We start from the raw sequence: 18,266 nt of genomic DNA, 5'->3' as shown, positions 1-18,266 counted from the left end.
AAATTCACATTTGAACATCTGTAGAACATAAAATTTTATCCACCTTTGTTGCATTAAATAATGGGAAGTAAATATTATGTCAGTGAGAGAACATAAATATCTATTGATGTGGTTTCCTTTCTTTGGTTTTCATTGTCTTTTTATTATTTTGTAGGAATTCCTGGAGAGAAAGGTGAAAGAGGAACTGGATCTCAAGGACCACGAGGTTTGCCAGGACCACCTGGTAAATACTTTTTATTTAAAGATTACAGAAAAGTAGGGGGAAAGGACAATGTTTCCTCATAGAGAACCAGACTAGAGATGGTGAATGAACATCCTTTACTCTGTCCAGTTCATGTTTTTGACATGTATTATAGTTTACTGGAAACACCTACAAAAATAGTAATTTAGGAAGATTTTTGGATCTGGTTAATGTGTATTTATCTTTTAATTGTCATCTGGCATGCTTGTTTGTGTGAAAATCTGTTTCATGAAAATACATTGTCAAAATATTTGACAGATATTTTTCATAAGTGTTATCAGATAATAGTTTTGTAGTACCTAGTTCTTTTTTTGCAGAATTACCAGATGATAAGRCAGATGATTTGACTATAGGTTTTGCTCTTTGTATCATGAAATTTTGTTTATACCTTGGCATAAATCAGCTGCATCRCTTGTTTCTGCTTGTAGTTTACTAGGCTAAAATAGCTTTTCATTACAGGACCCATAATMCGTTTTCAGCAAATTGTAGCCTCAGTTACTTGAAGCTCTATTTTTCTGCAAACCATAATAAGACTGGTTCCAAAAAAAACATTACCTCATCTATCCTGGGGCTACTGTGCAGTATAATTGATGTACTCCTATATTCTAATTGAAATCCAATGTGCTTGCCTAATCTAGTAGTTTCCCTTGAGATCATCATATCTTACACAAAGGGGAAATTAACCAGAGAATTCATTGATGTTTCTTACTTGGCTCAAACCTTACTGAATTAGTTTCTAAGAATAAATCCTTAAATAAGCCACACACAGGGAAGCAACTCACGATGAGTCACGTTTGTAGATTTCTTTTGTTTTTCTTTCTGTTGACCCCCATATAGCAGCAAAGTGCAAGTGCTTTCTCACCAAAGACGTAGCTTAGGCCGTGTAGTCTAGACAGAAATATTGTCAGCTGTTTGATCAAGATGGCTCTGAAAGAAAGCAACCTCCCAACCTCTCAATTCTAAAATTAGGTCCACAAGGAGAATCTAGAACTGGTCCACCAGGCTCCACAGGATCGCGAGGACCACCAGGGCCACCAGGCCGTCCTGGAAATGCGGGTATTCGGGGTCCCCCAGGGCCACCAGGATATTGTGATTCATCCCAATGTGCTAGCATCCCTTACAACGGCCAAGGATTCCCAGGTAGGTTACGAACAACTTGACCTTAACCTTGCCTTAAATAGTCTTCACAGATGTGGCTGTTCACACTGAGCTGCTTTACATGAGGCAGTCCTGCTAACCTGAACACACTGAGTCAGGAGGACATGGTTGCAGTGAGCAGGCCTGCCTCATTGTAATGTGCAGGTATATGAGAAGCAATTTAGACTTGGATGTAGTATCACTTGATGTTATGCATGGTTTGTTGTAAATAGGAAGTAGTGAGTAAGTATAGTAGGTTTTTTTTTTTTTCTTCTTTTTTTTTTTCTAATGTAGATGGTTACTAGTGGGTAATGTTGCTCATAGGATTTAAGTGACCAATTTCTTCTCTTCTTTTTTTCCCGTCTATCACCATCCCTTCCAACCGTCTTCAGAACAAGGTTGAATTCTCCATGTTTCTCTTGAAAAATAAAAGGAATGCTGTGGTTGGCAGTTTCCATGTGTCTCTTTTTGAGCCGTGTCAGGATTATTTAGACCAAATTTATTCCTGAAATAAAATTTTTCCACAAAGGAAATCCATTTGGTGATAACAGTGCAGACAACTGAAAAGTACCACTGTCATACAATATCTACCAAGTTAAACACCATGGAGTCTCTGATTAACCCTGAGTCATATAAGCCTTCCACTTTGTGACGTAGTTCAAAACAGTAGGCTGCTTCTGGAACCAAATYCAAGGGTCACAGTGACTACCAATTTTTGACTGGAAATATTCTAATATATTTTAACATGGGGATCCTGCAGGACCACAGTATTGTTAACAAATTAATATGTATGCCTTGCCAGATCTCAAAATTAGTGTTATGTGATTTGATGTGGTTTGCTGTTAGTGTAATTGTGCATGTAWCCAGGAAAAGAAAAAGAAAAGAAWATATATATATATATGTACACACTTGCAGACTCAGTGATACTGGTTAAAGAGCCAGGTGGTTGTGCAGATCACTCTCAAAATTCTCATTTAAATGAAAAATAAAGAAAATTGTACCTGTGATTCAGCAGTGTTCTTTTTAGTAAGCAGCCATGTATACATATATAAATATATGCCTAAGACTTAACTGTTATGTATTTAGTTGGATGAAAGTATGTTTTTGCACATGAGATGGACTTTTTAAAAGACTAACATCATCTTTGACCTGTTTCAGGTTTCGGCTAACACATTTTCTAAGTCGCCAGTGCTGCTTACAGTTTGAATACATGAAAATCCTGTTTCTGAGATGTTTGCGCACGTGCTTATTAGAAAATGAGTCCGTATGGATATTTCACCACGGATATGGTTCTTGAACCATGTTGACCTCATAAAACGGGGAAATACTTTTACTAACACAACTCATGAATGAGAWAAAGGACAGCGGTGTCGATTCATTAAGCCTATTGCATTTCAATATTAAAATAGACAGTCTTTCTTTTTTAAAAAAGACCTAGACCTAGACCACCAAAAACCTCAGTGGCAAAGGAGACTTGTAAAACTACTAACCAGCAAAGGTAATGCCATTAGAAAAGAGACAGACTTAACCTGGAAAATGAGAAGTAACTTATGTAAATAGTAAACTAATTGTGGCTTGTAAATGATTTGTATGGGACTGTATACACTAAAATCTGTTAACAACTCTACGTGATACTTTTGCATAGAAGCCTGCTGCTGCTTGCTGTATGCCAGAATAACATCTTTGATGACTTATGAAACCTACCTGTCTGTTGCTTGTTACCAACATGTCTGAATTGGGGCATATACCTTTCCTTATGTGTAATCTTGTTGGATCTGTAACTGCAGTTATAAATACCAAAGTTTTATAATTATTTTTCTTCTGTTTTGCTGTAGTTTTTGGTGTTCCTGAAGCACCAGCTGTAACTCGGTTTGTTACGAGGAACAGCACGAGAAAATGACATGTACTGTATATTGCCGCTGGTGATAGTTATGTCTACACTTACTTTCCCATTCTCAGAGAAAATTAGTATATGCCAAACCCATCACTTCATTTTACCTGCTCTATGTCTTCTATCAATTATGCAGTTTAAAATAAAGCCCRATGCTTAGATTTCCTGAAGTAGCTGTAAAATAGTAATTTTATTTGATTTGCTTTGGTTTTGTTTGGGTTTTTTTAATAGTTTTAYCATGATTTGTCCCTTGCCTAATTTATGACTCTTTCTGCACTGTTTTGTGTATTATAAATACAAAGSCTTTCAAGATGAATTTTAAACCTTTTATTATTTTACTGCCAAAAAAGCATTCATGAGCAAAACTGAGAAACACCCCCAGTGAACTAATTATTTATATATTTATTATATGAAAATAAGATTGAACTAACATTATGTAGACAGACTAACTTTCATTGCATATGTGGATTCAAAGACATGCGATAACTATTATGTTCAATCGGACAACTATTTTCAACCAGAACCATACGTGCCTGAAAGTGGACCCTATCAGCCTGAAGGTGAACCCTTTATAGTACCTATGGAGTCAGAAAGGAGAGAGGACGAGTATGAGGACTATGGAGTTGAAATGCATTCACCAGAATACCCTGAGCACATGCGCTGGAAAAGATCACTGTCAAGAAATGCAAAAACAAAACTGTAAAAGATCTGTGTCTTGTTTTGGTTTTTTTGGTTGGTGGTTTTTGTTTTGTTTGTTTTTTTTTTTTTTTTTGCTGTGCTTGCATTTGCAGATACACACAGGGAGAGTGCATCATTCCTTTTGCAATGTGGCTTTCTGGTCTTTCCATATCAGACGCGCCCCTGTGCTGTATCTCGCTGATGTGAGGATAGCAATGTGTGTACCCAAACACTTCATGTTGCTCTGGAAATGCTTGTAAAATACTGTTGCTTATAGCGGTTTCATACAGGATAAGGTGTGCATTCAGTTATCCCAGTGCTGCCTTTTCATTAAAATAATGTAAAAAGAAATACATTAAAAAAAAAAAAGAAAACAAAAAAGCCAAAACAAAAATAACCACAGAGCTGCTGCAAATTTTCTAAGGACTGTCTGCTTTAGCTCTACGTTTTYCTTCTTTTTCAAATGCATGTTTTCAGTTCAGTCAGATCACAGGTCTGCAATATCTAGTTAAAAAGAAACAAAATTTTCCCTCTCCTTCCAGTATCATTGTAATTTTCTTCTATTCTGAGTTACAATCTGCRGAGCATATACTGCTCTTATACATCTCCTCTAAACACCACAAACATTAAGTAGCTGAAATCATTGTATCAACTGGATACAGTTTAATAATGCCTGAAATCTCCTTGTTTGTAGACACAGTTACATTTATGCCAAATTGCAGTCAATCCTGCAGAGATGGAATTGCATGTTTATGTTGTATATTTAGTATGTTTTTTTTTCCAGAATACAATGTTTCTTAGTTACCAAAAGCAGTTGGAAATCGTTTGCAAGACTATGGATATAGAATTGCTGCTTTTATATTTTAACTGCAAATTGTGAATTTCACTGCCTTATATTATTTATTTCTGAAATGAAAGAGGCATTTTTCAATAAAACTACTGAAAATTTATGTGTCTGTTCATTTTTTGAAGGGCATTGTGGGACTATATTTGTACTGTAATAGTGTCATTTACTTAATCATCTGGAAATGCCAGGTATCAAAACCCAATTAGAATGGGAATTGTCTAAAAGGGGTTTGGGCTGTGGTGGCTAGAGGTGGGTGGATGAAAKCAGGACATGCTTCCTCTGTCTGAGGTATGAACAACTTTTAAGAAATTGAGTCTGTAAGGCATTTGGTGAAGAAAATTCGATTGACTGTGAAGATTAGTAGCTGTCTTTTGGGGGGATTTCTGGCGGATGGCTGCTGCTGGGGTATTTTCCACGTGATGGACTGCAGAGAATGCCTAAAGTTCCATAAGCTCTGGTTGCTGGTGTGCTGTGAGCATTGTGCAGCACTGACATTAACAAAAGCTTGCTGGAGGGAGCGGGTTGCGGTGTATGCCAAGTTCCATCCCGCTGGGATCAGCTGGCTGCTCCCTGCTCTGTTCACACAGCTCTATCACAGGGATGTAGCTTTACCCAGACAGGGTGACAAGAGAAACMGTGGGCCAGAAGAATAATTTCCTAAATGAGGAGGAGAGAGTTGACGGTGGTGATCCTTCTTATCTGTGGTATCTTAATTGTCTSCCTTGGAAGTAGAAATTGCTTTTGCCATACAACCAGGAGCAAAACCTTTTGACATAACTGGGCAAGCTGGAGCTCTGTTTCCTAAGATCATGAAGGACATCTGTCACAGAAGCGAAGCTGGATGTGCAGGCTGGCATCCTGATCGCTGGATCCTGCTGCAAAAAAAAAGCTGCATGGCAGATTTTTTTGTCCACAAATGAAAATTACACAACTCCATAGACTGCCTGACAGCTTATCAGTGAAACAAAACACAAACAAACAGCATTTCAAAGAGTGATCCTGATTACAGCCACATGCCTTTTAGATTGTAAGAGAATAATTTTGGGTTGGACTGAGGAATGTTTAAAGAAGAATTGAAGCTATTAATTCTTTAGCTTTTTTTCTATGTTTCCAGATCTAAATATCAAAAACATGTTCTGGAGCTTCATGTACAATACAGAAAGGCAGTGTCTGTCAGGAAAAAAGCGAGATAGTAGTAGAAATTTTGAGAAGTGATGAGAAGGTTTATACGAATTATATTTAAACAATCTCATTTTTTCTGGCATTGTCTCTAAGATAAGCTTAACTAGATGCCCACATCTTCATTTAAAAGATTCCTTTCTGTTCTATAAATGGAAAWTTTTACCTTATTCAAAGCATATATTTTAAATTATTTTTATTTCCTCATAAAATACACCAAATACCTGCCAAGGATGCCTTGAATTTTTTGGTGTTCTTTATTGATATCGACCCTAATAGAAATGCCACTATTGGATTATCTGGTGGCCTGAAATATTTAAACATTCAATAAAACCTGAGCTTATTGGTAGTCAACACATTTTTAATGACAAAATTCTGCTCACAGATCTGCAGGGCAGATGTAGGCTCTAGCTTGTGTGCTCCCTACAGGCACAGAATTGCAAAGTATGAATTGTGACCATCTGTGAAATTTAGATAAGTGCTGATAAGCATTTTTCTTTCATTTAAAAGTCCCCATAATCATCAAAGCTGGTTAACACTTCTTTCACCTATTTGACATGAGTCAGATTTCTGACAGCACATTTTGGAGTAAAAAGAACTTTCAGTGGCCCATCCAAAATATGAAAAAAATACTTTAGATGTTTGGGCAGCTTATAAATGAGTGTTTACTGTTTGARGCCAACAAGAAAGAAAACTTATTTCCAGGAATTCTTAAGGGGAATGACTCTCAGGAGGTGGTAAGGCTACTGATGACACTTCTGCAAAAGCTGTTTTARAGCTGAGCCAAATAAATCCTGGAAAAATACAGATTCAATGCAAATACAAACAAATTTCAGTTCCTGAATGTCTCATACACAACTGAGAAGTTTACATAGTCTGACATTTTTAAAGAAGGAAATTGTTTGGAGCTGAATTTTAATTGCATACACATTGCCTCTCATTTTGGCAAAAACTGTGGGTAAAAACAAACAGGTGGGAAAGGGCTGCTGCCTGTTTAAAATCAGAATGGAGCGTTTGATAGGATGAGGGAGTCGAGCCTGTTCAGCCTCAAGAAGGGACGACTGAGAGGGGGCCCCGTCTGTCTGTCAGTGTCTGCAGGGAGGGTGTCAAGAGGATGTGTCCAGGTTTTTCCCAGTGGTGCCAAGAAACAGGACAAGGGGCAATGGGCAGAAACTGTTKTAYGGGAARTTCCATTTGAATATGAAGAAGAGCRTCTTTGCTTGTGAGTGACCCTGCACTGGAACAGAWTGCCSAGGGAAGTTTTGGAGTCTCCCTCACAGGAGATATTCAAGAACCATCTGGATACAATYSTGTGCCATGTGCTCTGGGATGACCCTGCWTRARCAGGGAGGTTGGRYCACAGGACCCATTGTGATCCCKTCCAAACTCACCCATTCTGTGTCTATGTGATTCTGTGAYTCCGTGTTTGCRGAGAGGAACTTAATGAAGGCAATCTTTGTCCCACAAACCTCTGCTCAGCAAGCAAGCTTTGCATTTCTCATAGCATGCACAGCAAAACTGCAAAAATACACAGACGGTGTTAGCGATTTATGAAGGCTAAATATTGTGGTAATGCATCACTGCTGAGATGTTTGTGCAGTAGTAGGCAAAAATGGAATGAAGGAAAGGATGTAAAAGTGCTGTCCTTCATTTTTACTTTTGCTGCCATTTTGCAMTAGTCTGTTGAATACCCTAGGGAGACTGCACAGAGAGACTAATAAAAGAAGATAAAGGAACAATAACTGATTTGGCCACACATAAAGAGTTTCAAAAAACACCACCAGCAGTTGATTTTTGTTCCTATGAAAGCCGCTCATTGTATTAAAAAAAGTTATATATATATATATATATATATATGTAAGTGGTAACTTGGTCAATCTCTATCAATCTTAAATGCAATAATTCTTATTAGCAAGTTTTCAAAATAAATTCTTCTGTGGAAAACACATTAAAGAAGTCCCATAATCCTTGAGGTTTTTCCCTGCTGTTATGAAGTGAAATAATGTGTTGGCATTTTTTGACTGCAGTTCAGACCAAAGCTACAAATGGGAAAACATTTTGGGAAGATGTTGCATTGTGAGAACATGAATTGTTTTCATGTCAGTTTTTAAAATAAGAATGAATACTTTTTCTATAATTTAATTTTTGATGTACCATCGAATATACCAATATGAAGGTAGTTGTATTTCTGGTCAACAAAGTCAAAAAGATCAGACTAGCTTAAAGCCATAAACAAAACACAGCTTCTAATGAAGGGTTTATTTCCTTCAGTATCCTGCAGAAGTCCACAAACTTTTGCAGTGACCARCTAATTAAAAAATGCTTAGCCATCACTTTCATGCCCTGGAAAAGGAGTTGGGGATTAAAAGAAATTCTCTTGAATGTTTCTCCACATCTGAACATGATGACATAGGTGACATTCAGCTAAAAAAAAAATAGAATCCAGCAGTGATTTTAGTGCTGATACACTATTGGTATGTAAAAAAAAATTGTTCAATTGCATTTTCATTAAGTAATGAGTTACCATGAGTTTCCATCTTATTATTTTTGTTCTTTTGTGCAATCATTGAGCTAATTGTGACAATTATATCTCAGAGAGTGATTGTGTAATTCTCTCATGATATTTTTTTTCCACCAAATTTAGTGAGGTTGCATTTGTAGTCCTTCTTTGGGTCAACAAATATGTTCTCTAAGCTTGGAGATTTAGAAAACCCTTAGTAATCAGAATTTGCTTTTTGATGAGGAAATGCAGCAAGACTCTATTGAGTTGTAACACAAACACTGGTCTCAGTTTCACTTCTGTGTCAGCTTTGTGGTTCTGAATTCTTCATCCTAGAACACCCATTTTTTTCTGAACTGTTCATAAAGAATAGTTTTGTGCCCAGTTTGACTGCCCCTGTCTCTGATTCCTCTATAGGCTGTCCAGGGATGTTTTGAGGTTTTTGTTCATTCCCACTGCACATTTTCTTTGTGAAGCTCATATTTGTTACTTCCTGGGCAGTGGTGTGCTATTCACTGGATTTTCAAGATTTCCTGAAGTTTTAAGAACATGCCTTTTTTTCTGGGTGCTTACTTTGAGACACCCGCTGATCTCTGAATTTCAAAAAGTAATATTACCCTAATAACTTGGCCTCTTTAACCAGCCTTGAGTTTTCTTCCCCAAAGATTATTTGTATAATATTAAATATTGAACAAATCAGTGAAAATGGGACAGAGAAGGAATAAAATACTTTCTGTTTCTCATTTTCAGAGCATGTTATCCCTGTAAAGTTCTGAAGTTAAAAATATTGAAGGAGATGTATTTTCTTCCTTCATCTGCAATAAAAGTAGAAAAGCTTCAGATGCACAGGAAATACCAGAAAGAAGAAAACAAATGCTGTATCTTTTTCCATTAGAGAGGGAACCTATCCAGGGCCTTCTGTCATGACCTTCACCAGAATTATTGGTCTCTGAGCAAAAAACAGAACTCCAATATTGTCAAAAAAAAAAAAAAGTATTCCTGTCTGGGATAAGCAGACATATATAGAACTGATAAATACCTTGAGTAATACTGGTTTTGCAGCTGCCAAACTGAAAAAAATGTGAGACCTTTATCAGTTTTTGAGCCCTGATGTTTATGGCTCATAGCAACCTCTGCTGGAAAATTGCAACACTTCATTTAATGTTCGCAGCTTTGGTTTCTGCTCATGACAGACAAAGAACAAAGGAACTGGAATTACTGTACACTGTACAGGAGTGGTTTCTCTCTCATGTTATGCCAACATCTTGTGCCTGGCGTGGTGTTCCTTCCCTTCTTCCATGCCCTCTGCCTGAAGCTAACGTGCTGCTCCCCACCATAGAGGCCTCCTGCCTGTTTAGCTCTGGGCTTCCAGGAAATGGGAAGGATAAGGACATGTCAGAGCTGGTTTGTCTGAGGAACACCAAGGTGGTCCAGGGGCAGCTGGTGATTGCAGGATTTGGGGTTGTTTATCCTGGCAAAGTAAAGTCTGACAAGCCAGCACCCTCTGCTGTCTTCCACTCCCTTTGCCTTCCTGCTATTCCAAGCACTTGTTTGCTTGTAATTTTTCTGGCAGTATATGAACAAAAGATTAAGAAAGTTTCTAGGATTCCTGAATCATGTAGTCCATGTGATTTGCACCTTGTTATTACCCATCTTGTATCCAGAACTTAAAGTAGGGGATTTGACACAGAGTTTTAGGGTGTCTTATTGCTGACACTTGTGTAAGTATTGGCCTTTGCAAGTCTCCCTGTATCTTTTTGAACTGTTAGACCTCTTGCAGCTTTCATACTCCTGTTGTGATAGATTAATAGGTGAGAAGACTTCTGGGTAGATTATATTATTTTCTTCTTATAAGTACCTACCTTACATGGCTGTCAACTATGAAGTGAAATGGTTTAACACATGATTTTAATCCAAATCTATTACTTCTATGCAATTTCAAAGAACAAAAGTACTTTTTGGTGCACTGGAAGACAGTGAAAATAATGTTCTTTTAACTAAAATGGCTTTTAATCTTAACATTATTTTGCATTATGGGTAAATGACCAAAGATATAAAATCATAACCAAGGTTTGAATAGAAAGCAGGAATCCTGGCCCAGAGTCCATTCTTAGATGTTTATCCCTAAATTTTCAGTTCCAGAAACTCTGTTCATGTGAAAAATGTCAGCATAACATCAAATAAAGGGTAATCTGCAGACTTGTTTTCTTTGGCAGTTCCTCAGAATACCATGAATACTCTCTGTTGTTATTTGGCAATGCCCTTGTGTACAGTATATTTGACAGAAAATGCCTGTAGACTGTAAAATCCCAGCCAGTGCATCCTTTAAGGTAGTCTCCTGCAGTTGTATTTCCCATCTCCTGAACTAATCTCTTTTCAGTAGCAACAAAAGTCAAAACAGCACCAAACATTTCCTATACCTATCCAATTTCTCAAATACRTGTCTGGAAGACGTGTCTCCCTTTAATGGCACTTGCTTCCCCACAAAWAAGGCAAGAAATTTCCTAGTGAAATGGGTGCAGCCCTCAGAAATTTGAAGAGAAAGGTATTTCAATGTAAATTAAAGATCTAAAGCTTTACTTAGACAGTGGCATGAAATCAAAGGGTTTCATAACAGKGCTGGGGCAGGGGCTGATGGCCCCAGGCTGGGCTGAAATGTCATCCTGGGAGGTCCCCATGTGTGTTTGGAAAGGAAAGTCAGGCTCAGCATTTATCTCTGAAAATACTATTTTTTGCTGATGGAGTATTTTAACAGTATTAGTTTAGGAAATCCTTAAAAGCTCATCATTTGGACTATTCCTTCACAGGGTTGGATGGTAAAATTTTACAAAGCCTGCTCCTTAGGAGGACTGTATGGGCTGTTCCTACAAAGACAAGGTGGAGGGATGGAAGAGAGTGAATGTTGTCACTAAATAACAGAAAAGAGAGAAGTGGAACAAATTAAGAACTGAGCTATTACACATATAATACTTGAACTACAGGTGCTGAAACTGATGTAAAATTTAAGAAAACCCACAGTTTTGCTCAAAAATCTTCATGTTCATATTTATGGCAATGCTTTTTGCTGTTATTTATTGAGATTTACTGGAAAAAATATGATGAAGATTATAGCGGATGATCTACAGAAGTACAGAAAAATAAGTAAGAAGCCTACACTGTAAAAAAATGTGCTTACCATCCCTTTCTGGCAGGTACTACACAGACAGAATTTCTGCATATTCTAAAAATGCAGTAATTTGAAGCAGAATGTGATTGATATTGTTTCAAAAGGGAATATGCTAGAAAAGTGAATGGTTGCTGTATCCTGCCTTGTGTACCAGCATACAAAAATGGATTGAATCACAGGCAGTTTTGTACAAATAAATATTTYAGACAATTCTCATTGAAATTAGCTCTAAATTGAAAGACATTAAAAGGGGACATAGATTATAATCTTTCAGCCAAACATTGGCTGTGTCAGAAGCAATATTAGAAAATTCCTGAAATTTTACATGAAAAATAAAAGAACTTTTGTATTTATGAATAATTAGTCTCTTATTCACAGGTGAATGGATAATTTTATGGCCATGTATATGATTAGCTATCACCAGAAGAGTTCTTCCTATTTTCTGCCTAGTAATATGTGTTTTAATAGATCCATCTTGCACATTAGAGTAAATAAAGAACTCTTGAGGTCTTGAAGCCAAAATATATTATTCATTCCTTTTTAAAATGCTTCTACGATGGTCTCATGAGATGTGGTGAACTTAGAAATGCTAGAGAGGTAAACAAACCTGTGGATGGGAATGTGCAAGAAGAGTTTCATTTCAGATCAAGCTATAGGTCTTACCTGGAAGTGCTCAGAAAAGGCAGATCYCCCTTATTTTTATTACCTGTCAACTGTCTTTGTCAGACTTCCTGCATGTAATGCAAGACTTCAAAAATGTATGTAGGTCAGAATAGAACACATTGGTTCACAACTCCGTATGTTTTGCTGAAATATTTTTCATTTTGGAAGAATGGTTTTGTGATACCTAGACACTCCACTACATGGTAAATTAAGAAAGTCCGGTCAACTGTGCTTTTAGAACCCCAGAGGATCCAAATAGTTTGTATTTCACACACGGAATGACTTCTTTGTTTTCCCTGTGTTTTGGACTCTGTGTAAACAGAGTGAATAGAATGGTAAATTGTGATCATTATGACAAATTATGATCATTGGATAAAATGTGTTCTGTGACTAATAAGTTGTATATTCATTGCCATGTCTTGGTGAGACATGTACATGTATTTCTCATACACAACTTATTTTGCTTTTGCAGTTTTAAGAATGGCTTCAGCTACAACAGCAGGGAAGACCTTACTTTATTATCAATMTTGTATGATATTTTGTTCCAGTTTAAAATTCACCTTCCTTTATGTGCTGTATCTGATTGTATTCTTGTGAGTCTCTCCCCAGGTTCTACACCTACACAAAATGCTGCAAAAGGAAACACATTTGTAAAGCTCAATGAATCAATCCAGCTTTGGCAGCCAAAATTTACAACCAACATTTCTCACTTTCTTAGTATGCAGCCTTTTGGCACGTTACATTGGACTATGGTTATCCTGTAACATTAGTAGTATTGTGCATTGTACTGTGACAAAAACCACATCTCAGTGTGGTGGAAAAAAAATTCCACTGGAGGAAGAACTAGTTCCTTCCAAACCAACTGAGTTTTACCTTTAATAAACTCTTTGGAAATGGATCAGCATGGAATTTCATGAATTACAGCCAGATTTTCAGTCGGTCTCAGTACCCTGAGTTAAATTAGGGGTTTTTTTTTTTTCTTTCCCAGAAAGTTCAGCTTCTGTTTGGCACTGGGACTGGTTATACTCTGATTTCAGACATGAAATAGCTTTTTAAAAGAGCCTGTTTAGCTGTGCTGCCATGGTGCTGAGCCCTAACTAGCAAGATCTGATGAGAGCAGAGTATGATAGAAGTTTTGCTGAGGTCTAGTATCACTTTAATACACCTAAGTAATTTCTGAATGGAAGGTCATTTGTGACTGCCCATCTYCAAATGCAGGTCAGGTTTGGCAACCTGCCTTAACTTTATTGAAATGGCCATATTTTCAAGAATTCCTTCCATATAAGAACTCATTGTGTGGCTTCTAAAAACACACATTTGGAGCACCTGGCAGTTTAGCTTTGCCATTTATAGCTACAGTAAATTTGTTCCCTTCACATCAGGAGACAGTGCTTTGAAGTCACCCAGTGCTTTCCAGGAGGAAGCAGGAGGTGCCTTCTTACAGAAAGGTGGACAGTCAAGAGTGAAGTACAAAGTTTTTTGCTAAAATCTTCCTCCCTGGTTAGCCAGCCAGGCCATTTAGAAGGAAACTGCATAGCACGTGCTGTGTGTTGAGTATCCCATGCCTAGTTTAYGTTTTGGGATGCAGAACTTCAGTCCCTGTTGAACTTCATCAAGCCCAAGACTGGGAAAATATCATCTTTGGATGGGTGAATTTGCATCTCTTAGCTTAGCATGTTACTTGCATTGTACAAAAGGAAAATGCAGGATAATTTTTCTGTGGGCAATTATTAGTGTAGAAACTAGAAAATGCTCCAAGGAGAAATAAAATAAAGAATTGTCTTTTTCATATTAAAAATATCCATCCATCTTTCCTAAGAGGCAAGACACAAGGGGCACATCTGCTCAAAGTATCTGCCACGGAAGCAGCATAAGAGCAAGCTCATGTGAAAGCCTAATTATTTTAGCAAAAGATGAATAAAAAGGAAATCAGTTTTATAATTCCTATAAGTCTCTCTGTCGTCATGCACATTGAAATGAAACATAGGTAGTTGAACAATTTTAAAAACACTAAAACCTACAAAAATTTATGTCGCTTCCTTCTCTTGCACTTTATCAACATTTACAATATTTTCAGAGGTTTCTTCCTACCCATTTGTGACTTCATGTGTATTGAAAAATAAGGCAAATTTTAGTGCTGCTAGTCTTAACTGGGGAAAAAGTTTTTGTAATAAAGCCCCATGTTGTAATCACCTAAACACATTTCAGAGGGCACTGGGCAGAGGGTAAAGGAGCAATGGGTCAGATTTGCCAGCTCAACATTTACACTCTAGAAAATATAATAGCAGAGGATGGAAGAACCTGGGTGGACTCATCTTGGGGAAGAGGAGGCCGAGGGTGGATCTCATGAGTGTGTATAAACACCTGATGGAAGGAGAAAAGAAGACAGAGCCAGGTCTTTCAAGGGGTATCCAGTGACAGGACCAGAGGCAATGGGCACAATCTGAAACACAGGAAGCTCCATCTGAGCACCAGGAAACTCTTTTTCACTGACTGGGTGGCTAAGCAGTGGCACAGGCTGTCCAGAGACAATGTGGAGTCTTCTTCTTCAGATAGACATCCAAAAACCCTCTGAACATGGTCTTGGGCCACTCTCTCTAGGCAGATTAGACAAGATGACTTCCAGAGGCTCCTTCCAGGCTTGACAGTTCTCTAATTCTATGATTCAGTAATTGGCTCCTACTTAATTCCTGTGATGCAAAGTGGATTATACCTGCATGCAAAACACTGGGGCAAATGTAATAAAATGAGTGTAATTTGAATTTCTGGCACAATTCCTTATGCTGTAAAAATAATTGTTGAGGTAAAGCACAAGRATGTTATTAACAGTGTTCCATGACTTCCTCAGATTTTGATGTCTTGCCAGTGCAGTCTTCCCCCGCAGCTCCCACTGAAAACTTATCTCAAAGAAATGTTGAGTATCCATCATAAGCAAAGCAATTTTCCAAGGATTGTGAAATGCGTCATGTAAATTTATGCAGTCACTGTCAAAGCATTTAAAACAGAGGCTTATTTTCAGAASTGAACCCTTAGAGAGGACAAAATTTTTATGTAAACACATGACAAAACACTAAACAGTGGCTGCAGTTTTTTTTTTTTTTTGGTAGAGGACATGCACAGAGTTGGCTTATAAGCATTTCTGCTGGTACTCCATGACCTAGTGGTGTTCCAGGGACTGCATCGTTTCCCATCCCAGGTTATCCAACGTGTCATAGCTCTGATCCCACACACAACAGAACTGTGTGCTTTGTCTCAAAGACCAGCTTCTACCATGGCTTGGAAAACTGCAGTTCTGAACYGCTTTGTGTAGAATTGAAAATTGAGGTCATTTATTCAATGGAAAAGTTTTTAGGAAAAGACCGGTCTTAGGATTGATGAAGGGTGATGGAGTTGGTAGGTCACAAAATAGCTGATTTCTGACTGTGCTCATCCAATTCCTGCTCTTTACCTTTCCCCAGCACCTTGCATAATAAATAATTTTATTCAGCATGGAAAGCAGACTTTTACMAGATCCTTTTTTATTTTTAGACTTTAAAAGTGAGGCAATAATAGTTGTAGCTATTTTTGTCCTATTTTGTTCTCTTTCCTCGTAAGGGTCTGAAAGCAACGGAAGAGAAAGAAATAGAAGACCAATCCTCCCCCTCACTCAAATTAATCATGAGCTGCCACTCAGTGAAAACTTTGGAGCATGTACCCTGGCACTAACTGGAATACCAGTGCCTTACCAAAGGGGAGCCTTCTTATCCACTAAAAGATTTGTTTGTTTATTTGTCATTGCACTGACATCTGTCTCTCAGCGGTCTGTCACTTTGTGGCACATTACTGTTTGCATGTAACATATTATTTTGACATTATCTCTAAACTGTCCTTTCTGGAGAAGTAGATTCAGGCCTTTCAGTGGAAGCTTGGTTGATTTCCAGGCATTATCACAAACACAAACATCTTCAGGAAGGGATGAATTACATGTCTATGTGTGTCTAAGCAGACCCTCTTCATTCTGTTACAGTCAATATAATGTGAACAAACAAAAGCATCTGGTCTTTCAGAAGATAACCCAGCAGCTCACATCCCTGCCAGGGGGACACTCCGTGCCCCATTGCTCTTTATAACTGTGCTGCTCTTCAAGAAAAAGGTTAAAATACATYGTCAGCTGGTGGGAAACACTGCGTTCAGACCTTTGATGAATAGAGGAAAGTCTTGATTGCTTGTTTTCATTTCCCCCCTGGGGTTATTCAGCAAGTCGAGACTAAAATTAATGCTTATGACACTCTTAAAGCAGAATGAAAGCCTCGCACTGGAGGATTTTATGGATTGTGATGTCATGCCTAGAGACAAGTTTGTTTATGTGGTTGAAAGGGGATTTGCTGGTCTTTCCCACTGCTTTTTTTCTGCCCATGCCAGTACAGTCTGTTCTTGGAGAKTGCTGGGTTCTCAAGGCATACTTCTGGAAAGAAAAACAAACATTATYTTTTGTATCTATAGACATCTTCTCTTTTGATCTTTTATTTATCATAACTTTTCTGATGGGTTATCCTATTCCTCCTTGGCACTAATCCAGTAGTGATTGGATTGGTCAGCGGTCAAGATGGCTCAGTGTTTATCTGCAACTGGAAAACTAGGTCAATTTCTATATTTTCCTATATATTCTTATTTTTGCACCCCCAAAGAGAAACTTTGGTTTGTGTATGATTTATGACRAACTTTTAAATCACTTAAACTCTACAATCAAATTTGGGTGATTTAAAACCATAATGCTACTCCAGATCATTTGGAAATTCATGGGTTGAAAGACTTGGCCCTACCTTCTAGCCCAGCAGCAGCCTTATAAGGGAAAGGACACAAAGAATAGATTGTTTTCATGGCAGCAGCTGGGCTCAAGAAGCACTTAGAGCATCCTGATGGTCTCATGGCAGGGAGAGCCAGGTCTGGCTCGGGGGGAGCAGGGATGGAGCAGGGTGGTACAGGTGGCAGCACATCCAGTGCCTGGATCCCGGGGCCTCCGAGCATCCACATCAGTCCAGCAGGGCAGCAGGCTCACCTCCTCTGGTCCTGGTGATGCCTGATGATTTTTGCTTTTCCTTTTTACGCTTTCTGTACCCTCTATGCATCTGCCTGTACCTCTTAGCCCACATGCTTGTAATTCCTGAAGCCTGATATTCCAGCTTAGTTTAGGAATTCTGCTGGGCAGAGAGACCAAACATCCTGAGGAAGGGCTCATTGTGCCCTGTGCTTTCTTAAACCCGAGACTCCAGCCTTGGGTGAAGCCTTCTGTCCAGAACATCTTGTGTAAACTGGGCTCTGGCCTCATCTGGGGAGGGAATTCATTAGAATAGGGGGACATTACTGCATTTGTTAAGTTTCTTATTGAGGAATTCTAGATAAATATGCTAATTCCTGAAACCTATAAAACTTGTTACCTGAGCTATACACGGGTGTGCATTCTGCCATCAAGTTGTACACCTGAGATCCCAAATACCGAAGAAAAACCCTATTTATCCTCTTCACCGTGTCTGTGTCATTATTAAAAACTGGCCTTTCAAGGCAACACTGGTGCCCCGAGGTGCTCCTTGGAGACTGCATCTGGGCAAGGGTTCTGTTACAATGAACCCCCTAATTTTCCCTTGTGCTGCTGGGGTGGGTGTGGATGTACACAGTGACGCTCGTGTCACCACTGGGATTCCATGGAATGCGGGCTCAGCAGGGACACTGCACTGTGCAATCACCCCTTCAGTGTCCAAGGAGCTCCAGGATTCCCACTCTCCAAAAAACACAAATCCAGCAGYCCCAGGCACAGAACTTCCTGTGCTTTCTCTCTCAAACACATTGATTTTTTTTTCATAATAGTTTGCAGGGAAAATCTCCTTTTGCTCACAGGCTGTGCGAGGAGCCCAAATTTGCAGTGTGTCAAGTTTTCCCATTCTTCCAGGATCTCAGCACAATTGTCAACATTTAATGAAACATCTC

At 38.4% G+C, this 18,266-nt stretch overlaps 1 protein-coding gene across 5 annotated transcripts in view; it reads left to right on the top strand.

The window, feature by feature from the left end:
* The window catches only part of COL12A1 (collagen type XII alpha 1 chain), a 96,782-nt gene extending 92,746 nt beyond the window's left edge, over window positions 1–4,036 (top strand). For 3 of the 5 annotated variants that reach the window (XM_057369149.1, XM_057369141.1, XM_057369175.1), the window contains 3 exons: window positions 155–223; window positions 1,211–1,381; window positions 3,791–4,036. In XM_057369149.1, the coding sequence (XP_057225132.1) occupies window positions 155–223; window positions 1,211–1,381; window positions 3,791–3,972 (422 nt within the window). In that variant the 3' untranslated portion in view covers window positions 3,973–4,036. Of the gene's footprint in view, window positions 1–154; window positions 224–1,210; window positions 1,382–1,770; window positions 2,023–2,536 lie in introns of those variants that run through there. The other 2 variants (XM_057369157.1, XM_057369167.1) reach the window with 2 other exon arrangements.
* Window positions 4,037–18,266: the final 14,230 nt, after the last annotated feature.

Source organism: Malurus melanocephalus, unplaced genomic scaffold (assembly GCF_030028575.1).
Source record: "Malurus melanocephalus ecotype Western Australia unplaced genomic scaffold, MMel_1.1 scaffold_4, whole genome shotgun sequence".
Taxonomy (NCBI): Eukaryota; Metazoa; Chordata; class Aves; order Passeriformes; family Maluridae; genus Malurus; species Malurus melanocephalus.
The sequence above is the reverse complement of the archived record's forward strand: the minus strand, read 5'-3'. Positions and strand labels throughout refer to the sequence as shown.